Source organism: Corythoichthys intestinalis, chromosome 11, assembly GCF_030265065.1.
Source record: "Corythoichthys intestinalis isolate RoL2023-P3 chromosome 11, ASM3026506v1, whole genome shotgun sequence".
NCBI lineage: Eukaryota > Metazoa > Chordata > Actinopteri > Syngnathiformes > Syngnathidae > Corythoichthys > Corythoichthys intestinalis.
Window position 1 is genome coordinate 24,345,342 of NC_080405.1, and position 21,153 is coordinate 24,366,494.

The 21,153-nt window shown below is 38.2% G+C and overlaps 1 protein-coding gene across 35 annotated transcripts in view; it reads right to left on the minus strand.

Annotated features, from left to right (window-relative positions):
* LOC130924343 (protocadherin alpha-C2-like) overlaps positions 1-21,153 on the minus strand; it is a 217,970-nt gene that overhangs the window by 113,893 nt on the left and 82,924 nt on the right. For 2 of the 35 annotated variants that reach the window (XM_057850823.1, XM_057850857.1), the window contains exon 1: positions 4,939-9,284. The exons of 27 other annotated variants lie outside the window; for them this stretch is intronic. In XM_057850823.1, the coding sequence (XP_057706806.1) occupies positions 4,939-7,461 (2,523 nt within the window). In that variant the 5' untranslated portion in view covers positions 7,462-9,284. Of the gene's footprint in view, positions 1-4,938; positions 9,285-10,266; positions 14,093-14,129; positions 17,167-17,399; positions 21,152-21,153 lie in introns of those variants that run through there. 6 more of the 35 variants (XM_057850845.1, XM_057850838.1, XM_057850840.1 and 3 more) reach the window with 6 other exon arrangements.

The window sequence follows — 21,153 nt, forward strand, 5'->3', positions numbered from 1 at the left end:
GCGGTAAACAATTTTCTGACATACTCTTGTCTCGATTTCTTAAAAAAAACAATATATATATATATATATATATATATATATATATATATATATATATATATATATATACAGTACTGTGCAAAAGTTTTAGGCAGGACACCTGCCTAAAACTTTTGCACAGTACTGTATATTTTTATTATATTATGTATATACAGGATATACTGTATGTATATATTTTCCCCAAGTGGAAGCTTCCATGATCCTAATAAATTTAATAATTAAAAAATATATATATACAGTACTGTGTATATATATGGCGGAAAACACTCAGGTGACTTGACGTTCCGCTCTGAGACCCCCAATTTGGCCAACTTTCAAAATTGTCCGATATGCACGTGTAATACATCATTGGAAAGCTTAAAATCTCATATTTCTGGGGGAAGAAATGTTTTTAACAGAAGGGCATTTAAAAAAAAATAATAATTAAACAGCAAAACCCAATCCAGAGGTTAGAGCACACAAGAGCAGAATTACAGACGCCATGACTTCAACGAGATATTATGGCGTACGTACCTTGTTTCGATCCAAAAACTCCATGTAGCATGTATCACTGAGTGTCGAGACAAAGCTGTGAATGGCCACAGCTGGATTTTGGGGGGATTTTATGGGTGAAACATGGTAACAAGGTTTGCGATGCAGAAATCGAAGACATCAAGGAGTGGTCGAGATTTTCCTTTTCATATATTTGCCTTTTTAAACATTATTTTCCAAATGTTCTATGTTTGGAGCGATTATTTATATCTAACATATCAGAAAAAATGCGACAGAAACAAAAAAAAAAAATACAATTAACCGATAGTTATGAGGTAAATATCCGTGACTTTTTTACAGACACCATTTTTTTCATTGTGACGTAATTTGTTTAAAAGATTCAAATATGCGAGTGAATAATTTTTTTAAGTCTTTTTTTTTTTTTTTTTGACGAAATATTAGACATCAATTAATGATTCTAAGATAAAAATGACAGACATTTTGAATAATAAATATAATTAATTACCTTCGTTTTATGGCTGGGTTGAAACAAAAGCGGTTGCGCGACTTTGTACTACGGGTATTCAGGGTAAAACGGGCAAATTAAAAATAGTTTGGGGGCTTAATGTGTCATGAATCTGCTATGGCAGCATATAGAAATATTGTTCTATCAAACACAACAGTTGTTTTGGCTTAAAATACAGCAGTTTCTTTTAAAGAGGAGCTGCAAGAGCAGAAACTGCTTTTTAAGTCTCGTCCGTGTTTTCCGCCACACACACACACATATATATATATATATATCAGTATGTATCTGCCACCTGATTGATGCTCTGTTCTACTCTCCTTCAGACACCTGAGGCAGTTTTAATGAGCAAGACTCTCAACCACTTGAGAAAGACAACAGACAAGCGTCAGCACACCGGAAATAATTTCAGTGCAGACAGTTAGCATGCAAACACAATTGCACAGATCGGCCCGTGTGGCCAGCCAAGCAGACAGACAAAGCCTTCAAACTAACAACCACACCCTTGGCCAAGCAGCACACTAACAAATGTTTTAGTAATGTAGTGAGTTTGTATAGTAAATATTTGTAATCAAATGACCTGAAAACATGCCACTTAAATTAACAGACATTATTATCGGAAGTTAGAATAACATTTAAATTATTGACTGCCATTGCTGTTGATATACATCAAACCCATTTCAACTGGGAGGGACCAGCAGTGATAGTATACCGTCAGAACTCCCAATTTGAATGGGTTGGACATCTAAGTTCCATCAGCAGAAGCCAATGAATTTAAAAGTCTTTCAACCCGTTCAGGTATTGTTGTCACTACAATGGACAGCTAGGTTATTATTTCTGATCATGCCTATAGCGTTATAAAAACAATTGAGGAAAGAATCCTGATGTCGGTTATCGTAATTTGAGCATGAAAGGGTTAATAGTAAATTAAATTGTACTGTCTAGTACAGGGTTACAAACATGAATAGCTTCTTTCTTGCCTGTTTTAAAAATAGCTCACCAGTGATGGGACATTATCATTTCCTATAGGAATGATCTAGACTTGATCATTTGAAGAGTTCCAAGTTGATATTTAAGCAATATCATTATGTTAAATCCATATTATTGTTAGGAAACATTACCAAAATGAATTGTTGGTTATTAATAACATTACTTAAAGTCATTTGTCATTTCAGAAGTGTGTATGGAACTAGCAGCCCTTCACATTTATAATTTTTATGTGGGTTTGTGTGTGTGTGTGTTGTTTTTCTTTTTTTTTTTTCTTTTTTTACAAGTTTGCCTCTCATTCTTTCTGTAAAACATTGCATAACATACGTACTTAGTAAACAGAATATATTTTAATACATTAGCAACATTTACCCTAAAATTAAATGAAATATAAAAAACTTTAAACGCTAATCCCATGAACTCTACAGCCTCAATAAAAACTATTAAAATGTTATTAACAATATTCTCTAAGTATGGCAAGATTTATTAATTTTGTAAGACAGCTCTTGTATTTGGCTGCTGAGGCTCATACTGTAAGAATAGTTGTAGTTCATCCGTATTACATGCAATACTTGGGTTGTTCACAAAGCATAGCTGCAAAGACGAATGTGATCCAATGACATTACATGTACAGCATTTGCTCGATGCACTCATTTTTAATCACATCAATACATCTCAACAGGGTATGTGCTGTCCAGGCACAGCTTCGCACTACTGCAGCACTGCATAACACATGACGCCTTCCACGCACACACACAGACCTGCAAAATATGCATCCGTGCAGTCACACCAAGTATGGCAAATTGGTTAAAAGAACTGCAGAAAACCTGATACAGCTTCTAATAATGTCATAACACCAAATTGATTTTCCTTCTTCCTCAGTCCAAATAGATGCTTAGTGTGGCTGTGCAGCTAGCGGACTGAAATCAGAACCTAGTAATCAGAACAACGCGCACACATATAAATAGCAGAATATTTAAGGAGTGTTTCTCCATCCAGCATGTAGGAATTTTAAGGCTGACCTACTTCTTCGCTCGAAACGATCATTGCTATATTATAGAATGCCCAATTATGAGCTCAAGCATTCCTCTATTGGTATTGTTAATATTTATCTGCACCATCTGCTGTCTAAATTAAGGTGGAGATTTTATTGACATAATCACATTCGTTTGAAATAAACCCATTTTCATTAAATATTGTGAGTCGTCTATGGAAGCAACCACCTCCCATCCCCCTCCTCCTCCTCCTGCTACTGCTGCTCCCGACCCCCTCCCTTGCTGTATTCCTCTGCTGTTGCTAAGACTGTTGAGCGTTTGCTCGTCTACTCCAATAGGTGGATCTCCTCGTGCGTTGCTATGGGCAACACACAGAATTCCACACAGAATGAAACCAGAAGCAGAGCATGCAGATTGCACACGTGATAAAACATGACCTACATTTATATAAACTGTTAACAGTCTTAATATTATTAAATGTCTTAATATTGTTATTTAAAATCTAGAAAAGCCAAACAACAACAAAATGTAAAACAAATGTAAATTTTATTGAATGAACCTCCGAGCTGATGTTCAAAAGGACAATCCCCAACTGACTCGGGGTGACTTGTGAGTCACAGCACGCCAGCTGCAGGCTCTCTCCCTCTCTCCTGTCATCCTTCCAGACATTCATGCTTGGTTGAAGCAGCTCAACTGCATTAGCCTGTGCATACTTCCAAACAAGTATTATTTCAAGATGATGAAGATGTCTTTGTAGTTAAAGACACTCTCTAAAAAAATCCATATTCACTCTATTTTAGACCCATTTGACATGAGAAGACACATCTAAGCGGATTAACAGTACACAGAATATGACCTAAAACATTACAATGAAGGTGAAACTTCCCTGCTGCTTCATTCTCTTTAACGGACAACAGCACATTCTGTTCCTAACTGCTTTGACATGATGTATATAAAAAAAAATTTAAAAAAAAGATTCCTCTATTAGATTAAATTAGACTCATTAACTAAGTGACAAAAGGTGGAAATTTGCAAAAATATTGCTTTTCTAAATGAAAAAATATACAGTTGAAAAAATTCTAAATGAATTTAGTCAAACAAACTGGTGTTATTGAAGGATAATCTCACTTCTTACTTTCCCAAACTTCTGTTTCCTGTTAGGTGGCATCAGAATTTTTAGATGGATTACCCATCTTTTGCGTCAAACTTTCGGTTCTTGAGCTTTTTATACAGTATATCAGTACCTTGTCAAAATAACATGAGCCTCCAAATACCACATTAATGACAAACATAAAAATAATAAAATAAGATTTATATGAATGATATATAAAACTCTGCTTTTCATGAAAAATATCATGCGTAAGTAGTCAGACTCCATGGTAAGGATCAAAGGACTTGAACGTACACTTTTTCTGGGTGACATATTGTCCAGTCAAATGTGTTGTAGATACTGTGACATTTACTCAGTGGATTTAGAGCACTGGAGTAAAACCGAGGACAAAATTGGTGATAAGATATTTAGTCAAATTAGTCGCATTCACTTTTACTCCAGTTTACAGATACTACATAAACATCTCTGCCTCAAATTCTCCTTCTGTGACACAAGTGGAAAAGTGCTGCCTGACCCTTGAACATGCATTCTCCTCCAATTCAATTAGAGTGAAAAAAATGCCCAGCTATAGTACAAACAAAAGCGACAATTTTCTTTTACCACTGTTTAGGCCACACTTCTACCAGTCAAAAGATCTGTATTGTTTCAGCACCACAGACAGTTACAATCTGAACTCTGTGACTACTATGCAGCCTTTTTCCCATGTTTTCAATTTTCAAACGTCCGACACATCAATGAGGAAGGGTTATCTCAAGCATACACTCATACAGTATGAAAATGACAACAAAAATCAATGTTGCGTTATGCCTTACCTCCCCAGAAGTGTGTCTCCTGTCAGGGAGCACCAGAGTATTGGCATGACTTCCCGGGACTACGGTAGAACCGATACTCATCCTGGGTCCAACCAACATGTAGCGTTTATCTCCCGATCTGTACTGGATGCTGTGACACAGCGTGCCGTCATAATTAGTGTCTTGCAGATACTTTGATGTGTACTCTGTCGACTTCGAACACTGCATGGCGATCAGCACAATTATGCTGATGACAAAAAGGAGTGAAACTGAGCCCAAAGTGATGATGAGATAAAAAGTCATATTGTCATCCTCCTGGTCTACTTTTGCTGCACTTTTGATATCCGAAGCTGCAAAAGCCTCTTTGGGCTCCACAAGTTTGACTGTCACGGTAGCTGTTGCTGAGAGCGAGACGTTGCCATTGTCTTTGACCAGTATGAGCAGTCGATGCTCAGCCTCATCAGTCTCTGTCAACGAGCGAAGTGTTCTGATCTGGCCCGTATAGCGGTCCAATGAAAAGAGACTGTGGTCAGTGACTTGCCAAAGTGAAAAGAGTAACCAGCCATTATATCCTATATCAGCATCATAGGCTCTGACTTTAGTCACCAAGTCTCCTGGTTTCATATTGCGAGGAATCTCCTCCACACCTTCAGCAGAACCATTGGAGCTCATTGGATATAGAATGACTGGAGCGTTGTCATTCTGATCCAGGATGTACACATTCACTGTCACATTGCTGCTCAAAGGAGTATTTCCACCATCTGTGGCAGTCACTTGGAAATGGAAACTTTTCATCGTCTCAAAGTCAAAACTTTTAAGTGCTGATATTTGTCCATTTTCAGAGTTAATGCTCAGAAATGATGTCATGAATTTGTGTTCATCCCCATTTCTCACAATGTCATACGATATGAGAGCATTATCCCCCTCATCATTATCATAAGCGCTCACTGAAAATAAAAAGGCTCCTGCAATATTGTTCTCATTGATATAGAACGTATAAAGAGTACTTGAAAATTTGGGACGATTATCATTCACATCTGACACAGTCACAGATATTGTTTTCTGAGAGGACAAAGGTGGTTCACCAGCATCCTTTGCTACAATTGTAACATCATACTTGGATTGATGCTCTCTGTCCAGGTGAGATTTAGTGATAAGTGAAAACATATTATCTTGTAAAGAAGGCGTCAGCATGAAAGGTATGTCATCCTTGACATGACATATCACCTTTCCATTGACACCAGAGTCCTTATCATTTACACTTATCAAGGCTACTGTGGTCCCAGGTTTAGAGTCTTCTGCAATAGCATTTGAAAATGATGTCAATTCAATCTCAGGCATGTTGTCATTCAAGTCCAATATAGTTATTATGATACTTTTTTCTGTTTCTAGGGGAACTGGCCCTCTATCAGATGCTTTAATATCAATTTCATATTTGTCTTTTATTTCAAAATCTATCGGCCCTTTGACTATAATTTCTCCAGTAATAGCATCAACATCAAATACCTTGCGTAATTTACTATTAACATTATTACCAAAGGAATACACCACCTCGCCATTAAGACCATCATCTAAATCTGTGGCGTTTACCTGCAAGATGGTGGTACCAACTGGCGCATTTTCTTTCAACACAGCAGAATATGATTCGGAGGTAAAAAATGGCATGTTGTCATTTACATCTAAAACATGAATTAAAATCTCTGTGCTTCCTGACCTCGCAGGTTTCCCCCCATCAACTGCTGTGAGCAGCAGTTTATGACTTCTAGCACTTTCTTTGTCAAGGGCCTTATGCAAATACAAAACGGGGATTTTCCCGTCCACCCCTCTGTCTTTAACCTCCAAACGAAAATGTTCGTTTGAACTGATCTTATACGAATGAACTGAATACGTGTCGCTGTCGGGGTCGTGTGCGCTCTGTAGTTGAAACCTCGCACCGGGAAGAGCAGATTCAGATATCTCCAAACGCGTCTTGTTGTCAGGGAATGCGGGAGAGTGGTCGTTTACGTCCAAAATCTCAACCGCGACATAATGCACCTCCAATGGATTCTCTACAACGATCTTAATGTTGACAACACACGTGCTAATTCGCTCACAAATCTCCTCTCGGTCTATTTTACTTTTCAGTCTTAACATCCCATTATTTGTTAAAACAAACAGAGGTTCAGCCGGCCCGGAAACGACGCGGAATCCTCGTGCGTCCAGTCCGCTCACATCCAAGCCCAAATCTTTTGCAACATTCCCGACAAGGGCGTCATCCTTCCCTTCTTCGGAAATAGAGTAACGCAGCTGCGCCAGAGTGAAATCCAACGTGCGATTCAAACAAAAGATGACAACCAGCAAGCGTTGTGCCCAAAGCGCGCGACCTCGTCGAGGCATAGTGGACCGGTTATGAGTCCAAATGGAAGTCCATGCAGAAGAACACAATTGGATAAATTGTAAAGAAATCCAACACGAACTATGCAGCAAAGAAGATATGTATGGTTTGAATAAAAACGCCCTAGCAAGCAAGCGCACAGTGACGCACAATCGCAGCAAGCAAACCATTGGCGTGTACGGTGAACATTCTTATCTCACAAGCAGTGACACCATGCGAAGAATAACTCACAATGCACACTTGCTCAAGCACGGAAAATTGTTCACAATGTGAATTAAAATAGGTGTAAGTAGAATATACTTATACGTATTTTAATCGGTAGGGACGATATAACAGCTTAAACTGCATGTACACTTTTTGCTGGGGACGGCACATTAATATGACCAAACAGATTGGGTGAACGGGGGTCAGGGCATGACTCACCAATAAGAACCTAATTAATTGATTGGCTAAATGATTAATGCAAAAATAAATCTGTATTGACTTTTACTAACTTTCACACTGCAATTCTAAAATGCCTTCATCTGATATTTCTTCTTAAATCAAGTCAAATAATTTTCTTCATCTTGTTTTGAGTGTTAAAGGCTAGTTAACAGATTAATGTGTGAGTTTCTTCCACTTACTTTAAGTAAATATTACTATTCGTTCTTATTAAGCCCATACATCTAAACGTCTGAAAAAAAAAAAAAGTGCTTTCAAATAATGTTTTGAACAATATGTATTCTTGAACATTTCTGAGAAAGACGTTTTTTAAGATTAAATATAACAAACTTTTTGCTTAAAATAAGTCTGTTAATCTTTTTTCAGGTAGCTATTTTTCTTACTTCAAATGAATAAAATTTACTTGAAATACTGGCAGATAATTTCACTTATTTCTAGTGGATTGACACTGAAAACAAGGGAATATAATTTTTTTTTTTTTTTTTTTTCTTTCTCAGTTTTAAGGAGATTGTTTTTGTAGTGCATATGTATTGGCTCAAGTGATACACCATGTGATTGTTTTCAAAAACTACTAAAGAAACATTTTGAAAACTTCCAGAATAAATGTCTGGATTTTATTAGCAAATTTAAATTTCAATATTGGAACACAAATTATATTAACATAACCAAGCAATACAAATTTGCTAATCTCTTACGTATCCAGAAATGCAAAAAAATATACATTTGTCTCACTCCTGCTTTTGTCCACAAGAAAAGCCAAACTCAACAAAAAATGAAAGCTCTTTTGGGCTGCTTTAAGACCACATAAATAAAATAAAAACAAAAAATAGGAAGAAGGTGGTAAACCTTGGTTCACTACATTTCTTACAGTTTAATTAACATTAACAGTATAGAAAACCAGGAGGATTTTAATGTAAAAGCAGCTTCCTCTTGGAGTTCGATAAATTCGCACAGATTAATGTTATGCTAACTCTGATGCAGGTCGGACTTTTAGTAGCAAAATTAGTGGTGTGTTACACAACATTGACGTTTTACATACAGTGGCTGCTGCTGGCAGAAAAATACTTCTAATATCCCTCGTCTTCGAAGGGGGCGAAGGAGGCGGCATGTCGTATTCTGTCTGTGGGGTGGGGGGGGGGGTGAATGTGTGTGGGTGGGTGGCGAGGGGTTGTTAAGTCATCACCCAATCAAACATGCGTTTGAGGGGAAAAATGGACTGGCAAGAAAAGTGAAAAGGGCTCAATGTTAAGTCTGAACATAATTAAAGTACTGTAATGCACTCAATAATGGTAGGGTCAATTCTATCCTTACAACATAAGACAATCTAAATTACCAATATAACTGAAGTATAATACAAATAAGGTTGCTTAAAAGTAAGTGGGGATAATTTGAGCATCCTGAAAAGTTGGTCGTGTTATGTCCCTATACCGTCCCTATATGCAAAGCTACGCCCTAGCCATGATTATTGCACAAGATGTGACCTTTGGGGCTAAGGTTTTATTCGATAAACTGTCTAAATTTATAGGCATTCAAAATGTGTTAAAATGTATCAACACCAGCAAAAGTTAGGCCTTCGTCATTGACGAATCGTTAATCCATGGTTGCCCATTCATTCAAAAAAATCAAACGCAAATTAACTTGAAAAATTAGGATGCGCATGTTACATAAGTGACAAAAAAAGACGCAAAAGAATAAAATCTTTGCCCCGTTTCTGACGGAAGATTTGAAGGTGTAAACTATATAAAGACTTTGTTGCTGTTTTGTATTTTCTTTCAATTAAATACGGATTTGAATATTAAAAACAAAATGTGTCTTTCAAACATGCTATATAGTAAGCCTTTGATTTATTGAATATTTCATGTAGGCCCGTCAGCTTTAATTTCAGTAGTTACCTTTCGCTCTTGTTTTCAATTATCTTCCTGCCCTTATGGCTTCATCATATTAAATGTTTCCACTTGTGACTCTTGTGTAGTCTAGATCTGCCTTGTCAATTAATTGTCAGTTCATTGATCCCTCCCACGTCCAGAGCCACACCTTTTGTATAAGCCAATGAAGCCAATGCAGATTTCTGTTCCTTTGTTGAAAATATTATACATTGTTAGTATCACTGTTTTTAATGTAATTAAAGTTGTTTTGATAATTATTGATGTTAAACAATTGGCTCCCGGGCAAGTGGAAATATATACATGGTTTGATAATTTGATGATATATAGAAAGACAAAATACATTGCGTAAGTTCATCAAGTTGCAAAATTATGTGAAAACGAATAAACTGCAATGTATACAACGGATAAATGTAAAAGCAAATTACGTAGGTATCGGTTGCAACGGAGATCATTTGCAAATGCAAGCAAAGTTCACAAAATACTGTATGTATTATTTTTTCGTAATAAATCATGACATGACCATGTGCACAAGCAGTGCACATTAAGTACTAATATCAACATCATTTAACTCAAACATCTATTCATAAAACCAATTGAAATACATTTGTGTACTGCAGAATAACCACAATTATTAAAAATCTTTCTTACCTCCCCGGAAGTGTGCCTTCTGTCAGGGAGTACCAGAGTGTTGGCTTGACTTCCTGGGACTATGGTAGAACCAATACTCATTCTCGGTCCAACTAACATGTAGCGTTTGTCTCCCGATCTGTACTGTATGCTGTGACACAGCGTTCCATCATAATTAGTTTCTTGGAGATACTTGGAAGTGTACTCCGTGGATTTGGAGCACTGCATAGCGATTAGCACGATGATGCTGATGACGAAAAGCAGCGATACCGAGCCCAAAGTGATAATGAGATAAAAAGTCACATTTTCATCTTCTTGGTCCACTTTTGTCATGCTTTTGACATCGGAAGCAGCAAAAGCCTCTTTGGGTTCTACTAGTTTGACAGTCACAGAAGCTGTTGCTGAGAGAGAAATGTTGCCATTGTCTTTGACCAGTATGAGCAGTTGATGCTCTGCCTCGTCAGTCTCTGTTAAGGAGCGTAGTGTTCTGATCTGGCCCGTATAGCGGTCCAAAGAAAAGAGACTGTGGTCAGTGACTTGCCCAAATGAATAGAGCAACCAGCCATTATAGCCTATATCAGCATCATAAGCTCTGACTTTTGTCACTAAGTCTCCTGCTTTCATATTACGGGGAATCTCCTCCACACCTTCAGCAGAACCATTGGAGCTGACCGGATACAAGATGACTGGAGCATTGTCGTTCTGATCAAGAATAAATACGTTGACTGTCACGTTGCTGCTTAGTGGAGGACTTCCACTATCCGTGGCCACCACTTGGAAATGGAAACTTTTCACAGTTTCAAAGTCAAAACTTTTTAGTGCTGACACTTCTCCCGTTTCACTATTTATGCTTAGAAATGAAGACAGTTTGTTTTCATCTTTTCCATCTCTGAGGATATGGTATGAAATGACAGCATTCTCATTGTCATCACGATCAAAAGCTTGGACAGAAAATACGGAAGCTCCTGCACTGTTGCCCTCGGTAACATAGAAAGTATATGGGCTAAATAAAAACTGTGGACTGTTGTCATTCACATCTGAAATCAAAATATTTATTGTCCTTTCAGATGAGAGCGCAGGTTGTCCAGCATCTCGTGCCACTACTACTATGTCATATGTGGACACCTTCTCTCTGTCCAGAGTTGATTTGGTCACTAAAGAATACATTTTGTCTTGTAATGATGGCGACAAAGCAAAAGGAACATCCTCGCCTATGGAGCAAAGCACTTTTCCATTAAGACCAGAGTCCAAGTCATTTACACTAATTATTGCTACTGTAGTTCCAAGTCTGGAATCTTCTGCAATTGAACTTGAAAATGATGTCACTTCAATCTCAGGTGCATTGTCATTTATATCAACAATCTTAATGATCACACTTTTTTCACTTGTTAACGGGAGAGAACCTTTATCTGATGCTTGTATTTCAACCTCATATTTGTCTTTTTCCTCATAGTCAATAATTCCTTTAACAGTGATTGCTCCTGTTAAATCATTAATTTCGAAAAGATTTAATATTCTCTGATTCACGCTGTTGCTAAATGAATAAACGACCTCTCCATTTGGACCATCATCCAAATCAGTTGCATTTACTTTAATAATGGTTGTGCCAACAGGAGAATTTTCAGACAGTGTCACAGAATACTTCTCGCTAGAAAAAATAGGCACATTGTCATTAACATCAATCACGTTTATCAAAATGTTAATATCACCTGTTTTGTGAGGCTTCCCTCCATCCAGTGCAGTCAAAACTAATGAATGGCTTTTGGCCGTCTCCCTGTCCAAAGATTTTTGTAAAATTAATATTGGAATTTTTTCATTATCGTCTTTATCTTTAATTTCCAAACGAAAATGATCATTAGTACTAATTTTATATTGCTGAACGGATAAAGGACCACTGTCTGGATCTTTTGCAGCTTTAAGCGGGATACGCATTCCAGGTAGCACGGACTCGGGGATATCCAAAGTCTTGATTTCGACCGGGAAACGTGGAGAATGATCGTTAATATCCATGACTTCGACATCAACATAATGGACCTCCAACGGGTTTTCCAGGACAGTTTTCAAATTAATGACACAAGCAGTGCTTCTCTCGCATACCTCCTCCCGGTCAATCTTCTTTCTTACGTACAGGATGCCGTCGTTCTCTCCGAGGCGAAAAAGAGGCTGCGCTGCGTTCGAAACAATCCGATATTTACGATCCTTCAATGTGCTCCTGTCTAATCCCAAATCTTTTGCAACATTCCCGACAATAGTTCCTTCCCTGACCTCCTCTGGGACGGTGTATTTCAATTGAGCTGAGGTGACACGCCACAAAAGCACAGCAACCGCCACGCAGCGGACCCATCGCATTTGCGCTCTCATTGCCTCGCGTCCTCTTTGTTCCATTATGGAAAAACAACCACGTTGCAGGCGACGCCTTGTTGACAAACTACTGCATTACAATGGCTAGGGAGAAGGACAATTGCATTAAAAAAATAATAATAAACCTTTCAAACAATGGCAGAACGTGGGCCCAAACGAAGCAATATCCTCAAACAACCGTGGCTGCCTGCAATGACGATAGATTTACCAATATGAACGCAACACGGACAAGCCACAAGATTTTAACCAAGCACAGTGACGCCATGCGTTGATATTACTTACTACAAGGAGATAGACCTTTCAGCAAATTGACATTGCTTAATGAATAGACATTACCCAAAAATTGCGAACATACAATGGTCATTTACAGCATGTGTTCACAAAAAAATAAAATAATAATAAACACTTGAAATTTCAAACAATAAAATGTTATCAAAATGTGTGACAGAACTTAAATTATAATGGATCTGCAAATGAATTGAAGGACTGAAATACACTACTAAATATTTGATCATCTTTATTTGTGTGTGAAAAGATGCTGATGAGAAACAACTAGAAGTTCTGAGTACCATGGACAGCGGACTTGCAGTGCAAATGGAAACAAACTGCAGGAAGGACTTAATTTTCTTACCCTATATCTGCCTTATTGCAATTTGCAAGTTAAGGAGTAGGTGTAGTAAAAAGAGTAAATCCGCAATATTTATTTCAATTTGAAAATTTTGAAGTGGAAAGTGATGTCATTTTGCAGTGAAGTGCATCTGGAAAGTCGTATTAAATAATATATTTGTTATGTGCAAAATGCAAAGAAATGACCAGCATATGAGGAACACTTGCATTTAAATCCATAAAATCTATTTCGCTTATCCCAGCTGACTTGGAGCAAAAAGCAGACTACACCAAGGACTGGCCACCATTCCATCACAAGGCACATACTGTATACACAACTGACAATGATTCAAACATTTGTCAAGTGAAAACTGCCAGAATGGAATAATCTCATACTGTTCCAGCACACCATCAGGAACTCAACGTGTACAAAATATATTGATTGAAAAAAAATCTCCAACTATCAAAAAAATTATGCTGACTCTCTAAAGATAAAATAATAAGCATGTTCATGTTGAGCAATATTTAAAAAACAAATAATAATACTGTGAGTACAGTGAATGAAATAAAAGCTAATTGCAAAAGTTCATTAATTTGAGTTATATTTAAAAGAATACTGCAATACTGTGTCAAACAACATATGAACAAAAATAGATTTGCACGGATTTCAACTGATATCAAAAAATAACTACAAGGGGAAAAGAGTGATTGAATTTGCAAGTGTAGCCAAAGTGCATTAAATTTCTATTCCTTTTAGGTAATAAGTCATGACAGAGGACCACAACGAGCGGGACATATTCAGTATTAATATTAGCAATATTGAAACACCAAAACAACAACTATTCAATGAATGAATGAAAATACATTATGTATGGCCTAGTGCAGAAAAGCTACAAATAATTGAAAACCTTTCTTACCTCCCCAGAAATGTGTCGTCTGTCAGGAAGCACCAGAGTGTTAGCGTGGCTACCCGGGACTACGGTTGAACCAATACTCATTCTGGGTCCAACTAACATGTAGCGTTTGTCTCCCGATCTGTACTGGATGCTGTGACACAACGTACCATCATAATTTGTGTCTTGGAGATACTTAGAGGTGTACTCTGTGGTTTTGGAGCACTGCATTGCAATCAGTACAATGATGCTAATGACAAAAAGGAGTGAGACCGAGCCCAAAGTGATGATGAGATAAAAAGTCATATTGTCCTCCTCCTGGTCCACTTTTCCAGCACTTTTGACATCTGAAGCTGCAAAAGCCTCTTTGGGCTCCACAAGTTTGACAGTCACAGTAGCTGTTGCTGAGAGCGAGATGTTTCCATTGTCTTTGACCAGTATGAGCAGTCGATGCTCGGCCTCGTCTGTCTCTGTCAAAGAGCGAAGTGTTCTGATCTGGCCCGTATAGCGGTCCAAAGAAAAGAGACTGTGGTCAGTCACTTGCCCAAATGAATAGAGTAACCAGCCATTATATCCTATATCAGCGTCATAAGCTCTGACTTTTGTCACTAAGTCTCCTGCTTTCATATTGCGGGGAATCTCCTCCACACCTTCAGCAGATCCATTGGAGCTGACTGGATACAGGATGACTGGAGTGTTGTCGTTCTGATCCAAAATGAACACGTTCACTGTTACATTGCTGCTCAGTGGAGGACTTCCACCATCTGAGGCCACAACTTGGAAGTAGAAACTTTTAACAGTCTCAAAGTCTAAACTTTTAAGTGCTGATATTTGTCCAGTTTCACTATTTATACTTAAAAATGATGACCTTTTATTTTCATCCTTTCCATCTCTGTGAATATGATAAGAAATGACAGCATTTTCATTATCATCACGATCAAATGCTTGAACAGAAAAGATGGAGGCGCCTGCATTGTTGCCTTCGGTAACATAAAAAGTATAAGGGTTGTATGAAAACTGGGGACTGTTATCATTCACATCTGAAATGAAAACACTTATCGTTTTTTCAGATGACAGTGAAGGTTGACCAGCGTCTTTTGCAACTACTGATATGTCATATTTTGCCATTTTCTCTCTATCCAGAGGCGATTTGGTCACCAAAGAAAACATTTTGTCTTGTAATGATGGCGACAGAGCAAAAGGAACATCCTCGTTGATGGAACAAATCACTTTTCCATTGAGATCAGAGTCCAAGTCATTTACACTTATTAATGCAACTGTAGTCCCAGGTCTGGAATCTTCAGGAATTGAGCTAGAAAATGATGTCACTTCAATTTCAGGTGCATTGTCATTGGCGTCAACTATCTTTACAATGACACTTTTTTCTGTTCTTAGAGGAACAGCTCCTTTATCTGATGCTTGAATTTCAATTTCAAACAAATCATTTTCCTCATAGTCAATGGGACCTTTCACAACAATCTCACCTGTTGTTTCTTTGATGTCAAATAATTCCATAATATTTTGAGTCATGCTATTGCTAAAAGAATAAACCACCTCTCCATTTTGTCCTTCATCTAAATCAGTTGCATTCACTTGAATTACAGTTGTCCCTATTGCCTCATTTTCATGGAGCATTGCTGAATAAACATCTTGAGTGAATATAGGTGCATTATCATTAACATCTAACACATTTATTAAAATATTCATTGCACCCGTTTTGGGAGGTTTACCTCCATCTAGTGCAGTCAGCACTAATGAAAGATGCCCTGTTGTCTCCCTGTCTAAAGATTTTTTAACAACTAGTATGGGAATTTTGCTATCTTTTCCTTTATCTTTGACTTCCAAACGAAAATAATTATTTTCACTAAGTTTGTATTGCTGTACCGAAAACTGACCACTGTCTCCATCCTGAGACGCCTTCAGCTGCAATTTCGCTCCGGGCAACACTGATTCTGAAATATCTAGCTTTGTTTCTTCCTCTGGAAAATTAGGAGAATGATCATTTACATCCAAAACCTCCACTCCAACATAGTGGACCTCCAGTGGGTTTTCTAGTACGGTTTTTAAATTGATCAAGCACGTACTGCTTTGCGGACACTCCTTTTCCCTGTCGATCTTTCTGCTGACATAAAGGACGCCATCGGTCTGACTCACATGAAAAAGAGGCTCTGTAGTACTGGAGACAATCCGGTACCTACGCTCTTTTAATGTATTTCTATCCAATCCCAGGTCTTTTGCAGCATTTCCAACAACAGTTCCTTCACTGACTTCCTCAGAGATCGAATATCTTAGTTGTGCAGAAGTGACACTGCACAAAAGCACCGCGGCCACGCATCCGAGCAAACAGCGTCTCACCATCCAGTGCGCGTCTCTTTGTTCCATAATGATCAGACAAAACATCACTGATCCATTGGAGGATAATCACCTTCACCTCACTGGTAAAAATAAAAATTTGCAGTGTAATACAAATTCCCCCGCTAGGTGAACTGCATTAAAAATAAAAGCTACACTGAAATTGACACCGAGTAGGCATGTCAGCATGCACCACTGTTTTCGAGTGGTGGTGTGCGAACAACCACAGGCTAGATATGAAGTCACGTGAACATGGAACGTTTGCATGTCCTTACACTGACACCTAGAGACTCTACTTGATATTGCAGATTAAACAAGGAGGGTGAAACGCTAAAAGCTTAATGCTTTCAAATATGAACAAGTTCTAAGTTACACATAATGTTTAGGATAAAGTAAAAATACCCACTCTACTCGGCTCACTTAACATTTAAATTTTGTTAACTTTTATCTGCTCACTGTCATCTTTTACAATTCACAAAACGGTGGCAGATCACCTGACATTCAGATTTTGAGGTCCTTCAAGAAAAACTGCCCAGCCATGTTCCCATTCATATGGAATATAATAAGAAAGCACATCGCAGCTTTGCTATATCAGTCTGAACTGTGAGAATTTCTGTCATGTTTCTGATAAAAACAAGTTTGCACTGAAAAGAAAGATGACTTAAGCATGCTTCAGTACCATGGAGAGAGACATTTGTGCAGCTAAACTCTCTCTTGCTCTCTCCAACCTCTCAAATTAAATTTTGGAGATATTGGATAAACAAAAGTAGTGTCCAAAAAAAAAAAAAAAAAAAAGATCAGATATCTTTTTTTTTTTTTCTACAGGACTTGAGCAAACTATTAAATAGCATAACAGTGGTTTTGAAATCATACACTGCGAGTGATGTTATTTATTTATTTGTTTGCTTGTTTGGTCAATTTAAAAAATGAAATCGGTCTTACCTCCCCAGAAGTGTGTCTCCTGTCAGGGAGCACCAGAGTGTTGGCATGGCTTCCTGGGACTACAGTAGAACCGATACTCATTCTGGGTCCAACTAACATGTAGCGTTTGTCTCCCGATCTGTACTGGATGCTGTGACACAGGGTTCCATCATAATTTGTGTCTGTGAGATACTTAGAAGTGTACTCTGTGGATTTGGAGCACTGCATGGCAATCAGCACAATGATACTGATGACAAAAAGGAGTGAGACCGAGCCCAAAGTGATGATGAGATAAAAAGTAACATTGTCCTCCTCCTGGTCTACTTTTGCTTCACTTTTGACATCCGAAGCGGCAAAAGCCTCTTTGGGCTCCACAAGTTTGACAGTCACGGTAGCTGTTGCTGTAAGTGAGACGTTACCATTGTCTTTGACCAGTATGAGCAGTCGATGCTCAGCCTCATCTGTCTCTGTCAACGAGCGTAGTGTTCTGATTTGGCCTGTATAGCGGTCCAAAGAAAAGAGACTGTGGTCAGTGACTTGCCCAAATGAAAAGAGTAACCAGCCATTATAGCCTATATCAGCGTCATAGGCTCTGACTTTAGTCACTAAGTCCCCTGCTTTCATATTGCGGGGAATCTCCTCCACACCTTCAGCAGAACTGTTGGAGCTGACTGGATACAGGATAACTGGAGTGTTATCGTTCTGATCCAGAATGAACACATTCACGGTCACGTTCCCGCTCAGTGGAGGATTTCCACCATCTGTGGCCATCACTTGGAAATGGAAATTTTTCACAGTCTCAAAGTCAAAACTTTTTAGTGCCATTACTTCCCCCGTTTCTGGGTTGATGTTCATAATTGACAAAAATTTTGTCTCAGCACTTGATTCTCTGATTATCTGATAGGAAATTAAAGCATTTTCACCTTCATCTTCATCAGAAGCTTTTACGGAAAACACGGATGCTCCAGGGCTGTTGTTCTCAGTGATGTAAAATGTATAAGGTCTTGCTGAAAACTCCGGACGATTATCATTTACATCCGACACGACTATGGTGATGGTCTTTTCCGTTGAAAACATTGGCTCTTTTGTGTTTTTTGCAGTGATGGTGACTTCATATTGAGAAATGTTTTCTCTATCCAATTGGGATTTTGTCACTACTGAGTACATGTTTTCTTGTAAAGATGGTGATAAAGTAAAGGGAACATCTTGTTTGATGGCACAGAGAACTTGACCATTAATTCCTGAGTCCAAGTCACTGACACTGATCAGAGCTACTGTAGTCCCTATCTTTACATCCTCCCGAATGGCATTAAAAAATGACGTCACTTCTATCTGCGGGGCATTATCATTAACATCATTGATAGTGATCATGACACTCTTATCAGCTGTCAGAGGAACTGGCCCTTTATCAGAGGCATGGATATCAATTTCATAGCTTCGACTTTCCTCAAAATCAATGTGTCCGATTACTTTTATCTCACCTGTGTTAGGATCTATACTGAAACGATCCAACACTTTTAAGTCCACCTCTTTCCCGAATGAATATATTATTTCACTATTCGCACCTTGGTCTGAATCAGTCGCGTTCACCTGAATCACGACAGTGCCCACAGGTAGGTTTTCATTTAGAGAAACTGAATAAACTTCCCTATCAAACACAGGAGAGTTATCATTCACGTCAAGGACATCCACAATTATTTCTATTGAACCTGACTTGGGGGGCTTACCCCCATCTACTGCTGTGAGACGTAGATGGTGTCTTGCGGTTGTTTCTCTATCTAACTGCTTGAGCAGGACTAAAAATGGCACTTTACGGTCCTCACCTCTATCCTTAACCTCCACGCGAAAATAATCATTATGACTCAATTTGTATTGCTGTATAGAAAACTGGCCCACGTCGGGGTCTCGCCCCGCTTGCAGTTGGAACCTGGCACCGGGCATAGCTGACTCAGATATTTCAAGTTTTTTTTCTTTTTCTTGAAAAACAGGCGAGTGGTCATTGATGTCTAATATTTCTACAGCAACATATTGTACCTCCAGAGGATGTTCAAGCACTGTTTTCAGGTTGATCACACAAGGGCTGATGCGTTCACACTCTTCCTCTCTGTCTAACCTCCTGGCCACATACAAGATGCCATCATCCAGGTTCACCTCCACAATGGGCTCAGCTGTGCCGGCAACGATGCGGTATGCTCGCCCTTTAAGTGCGCCCTTATCCAGCCCCAAATCCTTCGCTATGTTTCCCACCATAGTTCCCTCTTGAACCTCCTCTGATATGGAATATCTTAGTTGTGCACCTGCTCCATGGAATAAAAAAAGCACAAAAGCCAACCAGCAGCCTAGCTGCCTCCTACCTCCGCATTGCCTTTGTTCCATGCCGTGGAGATGACAAACAAGAATCCTTCTGATTTGCAAAATCCTGCAGGAGACGGCTGTGTACTAGTGCTGAATCATCCAAGATTCACAATGAGTAACATCTCATTAAAAAAAAGATAACAGAATGAATTGAGCAAATCGCAAATTATAGTCCATCGCCACGCAGGAAGCGTTTGAGTAATAACAGTCGAGCAGATTGGGTTTTGGAATAAAACCGTCATGTCAAGTCGAGCGGGGTAAAATGGTTAAACTGTGTTATACTGACCCCCGGTGTTGAAAATACATAACGTGTTGTCAGAACATGATTATCTTAAATTTGTAACTATTCAACAATTTGAGCTGGCATGTGTGATAAAAATCAAATACATTATTTTCCACACAGTTCATATGTCACACTGACTCTCAAATAGTAAAGTTGATTTCAAACAGATCAATATTGTTTAAATAAACAGTGAAGCTATGCAAGCAAGACACGCTTGCTGAAGAAACACTAATATTTCAAATTATAGAATTGCAATAGATAACCATACTGGTCTTATTTTAACCAAACTGTAACAAGACACGACTCATGCATGTTTTATTAGTGTACAAGGATGCAGTTCAATGAAAACAATGTTATTTTGCTTAAGTTGAAAAATCAGTTAAAACAAAATATGATATGCAGTTTTCACAACCGCAGAGAGCATCAAAACTGGATGGCCATTTTCAATTCAGAACTTACAAGCCAATTCTTCTGATTAAACAGCATGCAATACCCAATAGATAAAGCTGAGAAGTGGTTGCATCTTAAAAATAAACTGAAGAAATGATTAGTTGATAGCATAGAGTATGTTGGCCTAGACAAGAGAATTCAGGACTAAATGCTGATGGTTAAAATATACAAATGCAGGATCCAAAGATCCGAATGGCCAAGCCATATTGATCTCAACACGACTACAATAGAAACCAAAGACAAGACTGTAATCATCTTGTTTTGCCAAATATTAACAACATGACATATCTCTATCACCTTGGAGAACAGCTTTACAGTATATCAAATGTCCATTTCCATATATGAACAACTTGAAACAAACTTTGTAAACAACATTTGATTGGCAGCATGTACACTCATCGAAACAACTCTTATAACTGCTTGCATTGAAAGATGGTTCATATCTATAAAATGAAAATAAATGGCTACTAATACGAAATTGGTGGCCAAAAAGCTCAATGGTTTAATATAACATGCTGAAGGGGAACAAACCTGCAGACAAAGAAATAATGGTATCGCTGCCATTGCTCTAGCCATGATCGCTTCTCAAACAAAGATCCCCAACTTTGTGACGTTAATTTATATATAGCTAAGTAGTAGATGGCGATTCACAATACAATGAAACACTGTTGTCAAATAAAATTAAAA